Raw genomic sequence first — 12153 nt, 5'->3', positions numbered from 1 at the left:
ACGATTTACGAGGACAACACAACATCTGCAAGAAAACGACATGATACTGGAAGTAAATACGGAGAGTTAAATGACTTAGTGTTCAGTGGTTCAAGCAAGCTAGAGCAAAAAACATTCCGTTGAGTGGTCCAATTATTTAGAAAAAGGCATTAGAATTGGCAGAAACCCTGGATTTAACTGATTTTAAGGCATCAAATGGGTGGTTAGATAGCTGGCGGTCAAAATTTTCGATTGGCTTTTTTAAATTTTGCGGTGAAAGTGCCGATGTCGATCAAAGTGTAGTGGACGATTTCAAATCTAAACTGGAAAATATTGTCGGGGATTACACACCTGAAAATGTGTTTAACGCAGATGAAACGGGTTTATTCTTTAAAGCATTACCGGACAAAACACTTGGCCAAAAAGGGGAAGCATGCAAAGGTGGAAAATAAGCTAAAGAAAGAATAACAGTGATGCTAGCATGCAGTAGCACAGGAGAAAGGTTACCGCCGTTAGTGATTGGCAAGGCAAAGAAACCAAGATGTTTTAAAAACATAAACGTGAACAATTTGCCTGTCATTTGGCAATCTAGCAAAAAAGCTTGGATGACAACTTACATGTTTACCGAATGGATACAGCAGATTAATAAAAAAATGAAAACTAAAAAGAGGAAAATATTATTGTTTCTTGACAATGCAACATCGCATTCTGATTCAGTTACACTAAGTAACGTGACGATTAATTTTTTCCCACCAAATTATTTCCTACGTCTAAACTTCAGCCGTTAGATCTTGGGATTATTCGTGCATTCAAAGCCAGATACAGGAAGCATATGTTAAAACATGTCATTACAAAGATCGACAATTGCACTGACAACACTTCTCTGACAAAAGAAATTAATGTTCTCGATGCTGTTCATTGGATTGATTAATCTTGGAGTGATACGAAAGAATCAATAATCGCATCATGTTTCCGTAATGCTGGATTCCCCGTTGTAAACTCCGATGAAAATGTTGACCCTGACAATGAAGAAGACCCGGATGATGACATTCCACTTTCGGAATTAATGGGGATGGTACGACAATTTTCCGGCAATGATGATATTTCGTTCGATGAAATTCTCGTTATTGAGGAAGCTATGCCTACGGAGGAAACATTTGACGGAGACTGGGAAAAAACTTTGGTTGAACAATTCAAAGAACGCGAGTATGACGCCAATGAAACGAGTGAGAGCGAAAGTGAAGTTGACGAGCCTGTAATGGATGCTCCTGGTACCGATTTCTCGTACGAGGACGTGTTAAAAAACATTAGATATATGATTAACTTTTCAAATTTGAAAGATGACCGAATATTAAAATTTCTTATGCCAATGAAAACTATGATAGAAGACACTATAGTTCGTAGCAAAATGGTCAAAAAGCAGGGGACACTTGACCTGTTTATGTTAAAATAATTGAACACAAATCATGATTTAAACTTTATTGAATACATTTGTATTCAGCATTTTTGTTATTACATGTTTATATGCCAGCTTTAGCTGGCACTTATGGTAAAGCATCGTTTTGGAGTAAAGAACGATAACTCTTTCTACACGACCCATCTGAAAAGTTTCGTCACTCTCGTAAAATCTCGTACGATTATTTTTTTTAAAGGCGGCCAAATTTAACGCTTTAACGCGATCTTGAATAAACGGAACAGATCGGAATAATTTCGATGTTAACTACGACATTAATTTTTATTTGTTTTATAAAACAAGAATTCAGAGTTAGGTAACATGTGTGGCTTATTTAAATTTTATTGTACCACGGAAATTACCGAAGTAAGGACAACAACATCTGACGCCATGTTTCGTCTGCTTCAACATTCCATTATCAGTGAGGTCAAAACAAATTACCTAAATAATCACAGGTATTTCATTTAAAAGTCACAAAATCATAGTAAACGATTACATATTTAGCGTAAAAGTTCCGTCCAGGCATGGGAACACAGAAAAAACTTCTGCAGGCAATACGTTTCGGATTTTTTGTTATGGCCATGCGGCATGCGGGGTAAACTCCGGTGCACTGGTTGACCATGAATACTTATGATCATCTGCCACATTATTCCCCACATCAAGGAAAAATGTGATCACTGTTATTTATGTAGTCAATGACGAATCCAGCATTTTTCATAAGGAGGGCCTGCTGACGGGGCTCTCTAGTCATGCTTCAGTGATTCCCTATATAGTCAACAACTTTTTCCCATGAAAAGGGGGGACCGTCTGGATCCTATGGTAGCCCACAGACTAATTTAAAACTTAACAAAAGTTTTAAACATAAAAGAATATTCAAATAATTCACAATCTTCTTATTCTGTACTTCCTTTGGCAAACTCTCAACAAATCTTTTCATTGATTATGTCACACCTTACACAGTCCCAGGAGATGGAAACTGTTTTGTTTTCTCTCTCTTAGTTTAATCATGAAAGGAGACTTGAGTCTGGGTAGAACATTTAGAACTGACTACTGTATATATGGTATGCTCCCATATTGTCCAAAATCGGATTTTATGGGAAGATGGAGTTATGATAACCAATGAGAATACCATGACTTTGATAGGTATATACAGAGCATGTTACTTGGAAGTGTGTGGGGTACATCTAGATGCAGCAGACTAGTCACCTGCATATTTTATGCACCAGTTTAAACCTGTCAGCTAAAAAAAATTCACTCTACCAAGTACTTTATCACTATATCACTATCAGGTTCACATACTATTTCAACCTATATTTATATTTAGCAATACACACTTATGGTAATATAACATCACAGTTCCAAAATTGTACTCAGTAACCAAATTGCACCTTTTTAGTAAAAAAAACTGCAAAAATCTTGCAAGTTTTCTTTCACCATGTGGAGTTATCTTATAATCATCTTTTTATAATGAGCAAATTAAATTTGTTACCAGCATCCTTTTCTTCAAAAAGTAATAGTTAAAGCATGGAATAATGTCTAATTGTTCGAAATATTTGAAGAAATAAAACAAAATCTGTTTATATCCCAGTTTTAAGGATTTGAAATTAACCATACATGTAATGATGTATGGAATTTGGGAAATGACCTCAATACAGTATCATCATGATGGATTGTTTGGATGTAATTTCAAACCTATTTTTCAATGACTCTACATGGACTCATAATTAAATTGGTGTTACTATATTGGTAACAAGGAAAGTCTACAAAATAAGCAAAGAATAAACTTTTGTCTGGTACATAAAAAATAGTTGGTGACAATTTAGGTGCAATTTGGGTATTCTCATGTTAGCAACTTCACAACAGAACTACAAATTTATTTTAATGACCCAAAAAAAAAGTACAAAACTAAAGGCAATAAAAAATTTTGCCACGCATAGCCTGATAGGACCACAGATGTATATTAAGCATATAAAAAACACCAAACTTTTTATGTCAGTTGAAATCAAACATATTTCTATTCAGCAGAAGTCTCTAACTACATATCTTCTTAATTTCATATGATAGTAAGTCCTACAAAAATATTGAAAATGTGTACATTTAAATTTTTTTTCTAGCTTCTCTCATGTGAAAGCAGTACCTTTTTGGTCACTATTTATGTGTTGCGTCTAAATAAGAATTGAAACACTTTATAATGACCGAACAGGTTAAACAAATACTTCTGACGAAACCGAAAAAGAAGACCACTTGAAACAGCACCAGCCATGCCAGTATACATGTATGTATGAATAAAAACTCAGATCAGAATAGCATGGACAATACAGGGGCGGATCCAGCCATTTTTAAAAGGGGGGTTCCCAACCCAGGACAAAGGGAAGAGGGGTCCAACTACTATATGTCCCCATTCAAATGCATTGATTGGCCAAAAAAAGGGGGGTTTTGACCCCTGGAACCCCCTCCCCCCCTTTCAATTTCAATGCAATTTGTTAGTTCTATGTCCTTGTGAATATATCTGAAGGAAAGTTATCATTAATTCTGCAGATAATGCAATTTTATCAAGAGTTTTGTACATTTTCTGTTATAATTTTCATACAATCAGTTAAACATTTAAACAGGCTAAACTAAATTTTTATTGCTGAAAGTGTCAAACAATGACAAGTGTTTTATTTACCACTCATGTGTTTTTGTGAGAAAAAAAAATCATGTGCAATATTTGGAATTAAAGGGAAAGAAGATCCTTTTGCCTCGCACTGGCGCATGTCAATTGTGAATATATACTTACCAAATATATTTTCTTTATCTTGATACTCACAACGACATTATCAAGAAGTACATATCATAGGGAAAATACACAAATTACAGATAGAATATTTAAAACACCCTATTTTAAGTGCATCTCCTGCCAAATCAGTATTTGTTGCATCTATATATATACTAGATAAGTATAATCAATGTAAATAAGGTAATTTTTGGAAGAAAAACCCAAAATTTAAGAACAAAATTCCCCCAATAATGTTGTACCATAACCCCAAAATCAATTCTAATCTTCGTTTTGTGTATTGAACCTCCTAGTGAAATTTCATGGAGATCCATTATCTTATACTCAAGTTATTGTCTAAAACCAAATGTGTCTTCTTGAAAACAACTATGATATGATTAAGCATTACTCGAAAGCAAATTTCTGACATGCTTATATTTCCCATTTCCATTCTCAATTTTATTTTGCTGTCATATAAGAACTTGAACATCATGTACATGTAACAAAAACAAATATATGCAAGAAATGACATAAAGCCATAAAACCGACTCTGAATTTAATAGTACATGATATTGATGTAGAACTTACCAACTGGAGATGATCAGAAATACGAATGGTTTTTATTCAAGTCAGATTTTTATTACCGAAACCCTTCAGCGATATCAATTAAAATAGTATCATAACAGTCAAATTGGCAAATATGGCCTTAATAATAATTATCACCTTAAAAAATACTGTGTACAGACTGACATTTGCGGTTTGGGAAGTTTTTATGTTTTTAGATATATAAAAGTTAAATTTATTTTGCATATCTGAAAGATAAAATCATTTTTGGTAAAGATCTGGATTCAAAATATTTTTTTGTCCTATGCTTGAACAGATTTTTTATTTATCAATTTTGAAATCAGATTTTTTTTAGGAAAAATAGCATAACCCCTCATGCCTTTGCAAGTTCTATGTTTGTTCTCTAAACATTTTCCATCTGAACTTTATTTTAGACATAAACAATACGTTAATGTAGCCTTCGACATTCGTTCTGAACATGCATGAAATATTTGCCACTGGACGTTAAACAACAAACAACCATCAATACATTGGACATTGTCGTAGTATAAAGCTGGCATTTAAGGTAGCGCCTTCCTCATATTATAGTTTTTGATTAGAACATTGTATTATAAAAATCCGACGTACATTCCTACACTTCCGGTAAATCAGAAAACCTGAATAAACAGACCCACTGTCCAAACCGGTCTATTTTCTTAGTCCTATAGCTGGCCGGTTTATACAGGTTTTACTGTATCACATCACACATGAAGCATGTGATATTACAGACTAGGGGAATAGCTCTGGTAGCATGGATGGAGGCGATGACATACGGACACATAAAAACACATCAGCTTCCATTTCTACATTTTAATCAGACCAAGATGACGTCACAAACATAAATAAAAAATACTGACAAAAGGGGAACAACTCTCTCTTACAAACAGAAACATGATCTGACCATACAAACTGATATATAACATCCCGCCCACTAAACAAAAATTAATGAATTTTTACAATGGTCAATATGTTTATGTGTTAAAAAAAATACAATATATAATAATTTCCAAAATTGAAAGTTCACATGAATAAAATTAATCTCTCACACTCTAGGAACCATTTTAAAACAAACGTATCAACGCTGCAAAACCGAAAGTCTGGCATCTCGGACTCCTCCCTCGGATGACCCTATTATTTCCACACAACAATTACAGTGATACACACATATTAATGGCATTTCCTTCTAGACAAACAAATATCATTTTAAATAGCTGAATACAAATTTGATGGTATCATCAGAGACCTTAAACTCTTAAATTTAATAAGGTTTTATTTATGATAAATATCACACCGCTAAATGATCAATACATTCACATTAGCTTAATTTCAAGGTAAACAAATAACGCAGATCAAAATTAACATCAAAAGTATCTGGATTCCTTATATATATAATAAATTAATATAGTTAAAAAATAAAATGTTCTCGTACATAATAAATTTATCAGCTTTTCTTTAAATAGGTCTTCTTGGAAATGTTCGAAACCATGGCTATACAGTTATCACCAAAGCACAGTACAGGTAACATAATTATGTTTTTAAAAGACGGAGTCAAATAAAGTTACGGTGGAATGAACACAACAGCAATACAGTCAACATTACGCAATACACATCACACGTGTAGAAGGTTCAACGGATAAATCTGGGTCAACCGTAAAAATAGTTCTTTTGGTGAAATTGAAAGTTTAGACTCTACAGTTATCACCGATACAAATTGAATAATGTCAAATGAAAATAGCATATATATAAACAGGATCCAAATGTTACGAAAATCAAACAATGTATGATGCAATGAGATAATTCTCACGTGCTTTCTGGTTTAAAACGGAATACATATAGACATCCACTAATAATTCACAAAAACAGTACGTACACGAGACGAGACATGTTCTGTTCTTCTTTCAAAATTTTAATTTTTGGTTTCATAATAAAAGTTCAGGTATAAATTTTTAAAAACAATAAAAAGTGTTCAGCATCATGGCGGTATGTCAGTATACACCAGGAACAGTCGGTCAACTTATATGTAAAAATATCCAAAATCCAATGAAAATAAAATTCCCAAAAATGTGAAAATGGTTATTCAAAGATCGCTAAGGGTCCCTACCATATTACAGACTAGGGGAATTGCTCTGGTAACATGGATGGAGGCGATTACATACGGACACATAAAAACACACCAGCTTCCATTTCTATATTTTAATCAGACCAAGATGACATCACAAACATAAATACAAAATACTGACAAAAGGGGAACAACTCTCTCTTACAAACAGAATCATAATCTGACCATACAAACTGATATATAACAGTGAACTGAAGCAATTGATCCGAGTAAAACGTTAATAGTGTCCTGTACAAAAGGAATCACTGAGGTTATAACCAAGGTTAATACAACAAATTAACTCAGAACACGGACGGAATATTTAACTATTATTGAGGTGTAAATAACCACCACAGGATGTTAGCCAATACAAAGTTTACCCTTTTTAATTTTGTGTACAAACTTTAGTAACTAACCTCAAGTTTTAAAAATATTCTATAGAAGCACTTAATAAAAAAAGAGTGTTTTGTAACACACAAGATAAATTTTATGACTCATTTCTTTTTAACGCAATAACATGTAGGATTTTTTTCCTACAGCTAGGGAATATTTTTTTTATAATTTTTTTGTATGCAACCGAATGTGACGTACTATTGTTTACTGGTTATTCACCGTGAATTATTCAGTAAACACATTTTGTATTTACTAAAGCAAGATTAATAAAGGCAATGCTAAAGAATTTAATAATTCACTGATAACAAGATTTAGTATGCAAGACCTGCACTTTTTTATGGAGTCTCTCAAACTGATATTTTGCTCACGGTTTGCATTTAAACTCATATTTAACCATTTGATTTCTTTGAAATCATTAAATAAGATACTGTTTCAAAAATGCATTTAACGCATCTCAGTATTTACGCAATTATCTACAAACAAATTTCTAAATGAATGATGCGTCATCATGTAAATGACACAAATATTTGCCTAACTCAGTGCAAAGCCAACCAAATTGTACAAAACTTTAACGGTAATTCTTTAATAGAAAATATCAAAATAAACATTATCTTAAATACGTTGAATGAAGAACAAAATGTTCGGTGCGATTCTTTTATGAATAACACTTTTAAAACACACACATGGTTGAAATGCACTCTTTTCCTTTAAAGGACACGCATCTGAATATCTGAGTTGGCATTGACTGCCAAAAGTGAAGAACTCTTTCACTGCACCAGCTCACTGTTCTTTGAAACTCAACCGAGCTATCAGTTTCATCCAAAATGATGTATATATTTTAATACGTCTTGAGAAGTTTGTTATCGCATTTAAGTTGATCAATGACTTATTCTGCTAATGGTTACAGTCTTGTAATTGACTGCTCCTTAGGCTTACATGCAAAACAGCTGATCTTTGAAAATAAAAAAAATAAAAACGCTACAGAGAAAATAAATTCATGTTCATATCATGCATGTATGTTCTAATGTGAAATTGTGATTAAATCGAAAAAAAAGTGGGTCATGACACGAAGAATAAACCTGAAGTCAAAACATTTTTTTTAACTTTCTGTTTGCTGCAACACTTCCAGTACACATGATATCCTTCCACTTTCCTGGATTGATATCCCCCAAAGATGCAAGATTTTTTTAAAGTCTACATATATATTTCAATTCAGCATAACCCTATAATCAAACAGAAAAAAATGAGATCAGAAAAAAATTAGAAAAAAATGCACTATTTTGTTTCCCTCCATGTTTTGACATGCACCGGAAAATGGAGTTGTAATACAAGACTGGTACCTACTGATAGAATGACCTTTTATCATTGCATTTCACAGTAGTTGAAATAATTAAATAAAAGAACTGCTTCTTCGCCAAAATGTATTAAAAAAAAAATTCCTCAAACAAATAGAATAAGAACATATTTGAGAACTAAAATGACATAAAAACATCTATACATACGGATCAAAAATGTTACAATTTCAGCGATTATGTTTGAAAATGAGCTAGTACTTTGACAATCCTGTTCTTATTGCATTTCGCATTATTGATTTGTCCAAAACGTTAACAAATTATATTTCAACAAAATACTAGTCTGGAATAAGTCTCTTCTTTTGATGCTAGTAATTAAACTTAATGCATTAACATTGCAATATGCCCATTAACGACAGTCTTTTTAGAAGTATTACATTTGTTATTTGGGTGAATGTCAACTGACCGCATGAATGCTTGTCGGGCGAGTTCATTGTCTCTCTAATAACTGAAAAGCTATTCCGAGAATGTTGTAGGCTCCAGAATATAAATTTCTATCTTTTTCAATTAAAAACCTTTCTGCTACAACAATTTGTAAAGTCTGTAGACAATCCTGACATCTTATGACATTACTGAGATGATAATGACATAACATTTTTAGAAAAAAATATATACTCTATAGAAGAAATACGATAAGAACCATTTTCCACTTCCATTTGAAGTTCATTTGGTATTAGCCGAGAATTCCTTGTAAATTTCAGATTATCTATAAGAATTATTTTCCACAATTGTACAATACTTGTTTTCTTGGATAATTGCAAGTCGGAACTTCGAAAATGACTACCCGACAAATCCATTAAGCGGCATACTTTTTCGGGGGTACATTTCGATATCGAATATGCGATGATGTGTAAAGCATTACCATATTGTTGTACTTTATAGAAAAACGAAGCTAACATCAGCCATCCAGAAACACTGTCATGATAAACATTTTGCATGATAGTACAAAGACAGGATTTGTATTGTTTGTGTTGATGTTTATTATTTTTTCTAGAACTATTCAGTTGAACATGCTGCGCATATTGTCCACAAAACACTGACAAGCAGTGTGTATTCAAGTATTTTAGTGAAGATTGGTGACAGGAAACTGTCTGATGTATTCCTCTTTTGTGAACATCAATGTCATCCTCAAAAACATAATTCATATTAATAGCAAAATATAATAATTTTGATTTAATAGTTTTTGCTACCTCGATAGTATGCAATGTATGTGATTCGATTGGATTCATCCACATTGATACCTGAAAGTTAGATAATTGATCTGAAAATAACAAGCATCGCCATTCGTAACTATGCAGTTTATAAAGTTTATCTAATAGTATTCTACGAGCGCGTCCCTCTATTTTGTTCTCAAACAAGTTGTTTTCTGGAATGAAGTAATGTAAACAAATTGAATAGTCAACAGAAGAAATCAGTCTACTTAAACATCGCTTAAAACAATGTATAAGATTTTCTGGTTTCCATATGGATTGTGGTAATTCTTCTGATATCCAGAAAATAATTGTTTTCAAGAAGTATGAAGAGAGTAAATCTTCACATTCGGTGTAGGTTGATATTACATCTTTCAAAAGAATTTTCAGGAGGGCATAGCATAACAGTTGTGTATGTGTAAAAGTATGAATAAGAAATTTTTCACCAACAGAAAAAGAAATTCGCCATTCTATATTCTCTTTTGGTGATTCCTTTACTCCTACTGGTACAAAAAGTACTCCATGTTTTATAACACTTTGTTTGACCTTGTAACTTGGCCATGAGTTATTTGATCTTGTTATCCACTGTGATGCTTGTGATATCCATGTTTTACAATGTAAGCACACGGCATGGTCATATGTTCCGTCTTTGTCAGATATACATGGCCCATGTATAACACTATTTGAATTATGCTTGACTGCTTGTTTAAATAATGTGCTCGAAAAGTAATGTTTTCCATTATGTTCTTCAAAGGATTCAATTTGACCTGGACTATGATTTTGTTTAACTTGCAACTGAGCGAAACCAGCTTTTACATCATCTGTTTCCATTGACAAATATAAAACATTTGAATTTAAAGACGTTTGGACGTTTTCATAGACCTCCATCTCTTTGATTACATGCATTACATCTAAATCACTACCTCTCATCTCAAGTCCTTCACCAAAACTTCCACTTGTAATATAGGTAGTAAAATTTTCGCTCGTCATATTATCCCTGACAGTATTCATCAATCTCAAATTTTTAACATGATTCTCTGATCCAACTATTTTCTGACACATATAACGATACAGTGCTAATGATATGGTTTTTGTTTCTGTTTCTGAAATAAACATGTCATAAATTATCCGTGATATTGATGTTAACATAGATCTACTTGTGCATGTAGTGATTGCAATACAATTGTATTAACTATTTTAAAAGAGAGAAAGAAGATACTAATTTGAAAGTGATAGTCAAATATTCAAGTTAAAGATAAAAAACATGAATGAAAACATCGCAATATTAGAAATCAAATTATTGTCGGATTTGCAATTATGATAATTCGTGATACTGATCAAATGGTTAAACTGTATACAAACCGACTGGCTAATAAAACTCATTATAGGTTGCAATTTGTAAAAACAGCTGTTTCTCAAACCACGCCTCTTTTGGGGAGATCTTGAATATTCATAGAAAATTAATGGTTACATACTGGTTCCAAGTTATTATCTCTGTGGTCCATTTTACAGAAACATAACTTGGGAATGATACCAGTAAATAAACATATGCATATTGTTTACATTGAAATCTTCATTCGAGGTAGGAGTAGTTAAGAAAATCAGTGTTAGTTTAACCTCTGAGAAGTTCAGGGTATATAAACGTTGAAAATATGCCGCACAGGGCTATTTGTTGACCTTTTAAAAAGAAATTGTAGTGCATATGAACTTTCAATTCTAGGATAAGATTTTTTTCAAAACTTCAAAGTAAAAGTGGTACAGTTTTAGCCGTAAAATGAGTGCCTATGGGAAATTGCATTGTCAATATTTACAGAAATGCAACCTATAAGGAGTAACATATGTTCTCGTGTGATATATAATTCGAACATATTTTTTTAATATAAAGGAAATAAATGAACTCACGAGAGAACGACTTCCGTTTCTCTTGAACATTAAAAAAACCTTGTAGATTTCGAAAAAGAGCAGGCTAATGCCGCTATAAGGCAGCACTCGCACCAGTAAAGCGGATTAGTATTAGTTGTAATAACTTGATTCCTTATCATGCTAATTCACTATAAATGAATATTTTTTAAACTAACGGCTTTCGTCTGCTCGTGTCCAAGAAGTAGTATTCTATAGAAATTGAGACTTCTTTTAAAATTACGTACCTGCCATTTTGTTTACGCAATTCAGTTGGGTATTTCCATTTCGTTTTAAATCTACTTTCGTTTCTATTTTTAACCAACAATCAAATAAAAAATGTTTTCTTTTTTAATCAATAAGGCACGAAGAAAATATGAATATTTAAAAGGACAAACATATGCATATCCATTAACAGTACAGGTGTATAT

General features: G+C 32.6%; 1 protein-coding gene across 1 annotated transcript; it reads right to left on the bottom strand.

Moving 5' to 3' along the window:
* Positions 1–9202: 9202 nt before the first annotated feature.
* Positions 9203–10916, bottom strand: LOC134696840 (uncharacterized). The gene has a single exon (XM_063558792.1). The coding sequence runs from the start codon at positions 10883–10885 to the stop codon at positions 9203–9205; it is 1683 nt and encodes a 560-aa protein (XP_063414862.1). The 5' UTR covers positions 10886–10916.
* Between the last annotated feature and the right edge of the window lie 1237 nt (positions 10917–12153).

The sequence above is a fragment of the Mytilus trossulus genome, chromosome 14 (genome assembly GCF_036588685.1).
Source record: "Mytilus trossulus isolate FHL-02 chromosome 14, PNRI_Mtr1.1.1.hap1, whole genome shotgun sequence".
Classification (NCBI taxonomy): domain Eukaryota; kingdom Metazoa; phylum Mollusca; class Bivalvia; order Mytilida; family Mytilidae; genus Mytilus; species Mytilus trossulus.
Note: the sequence above shows the minus strand (reverse complement) of the source record. Positions and strands in the feature narration are given on the sequence as shown.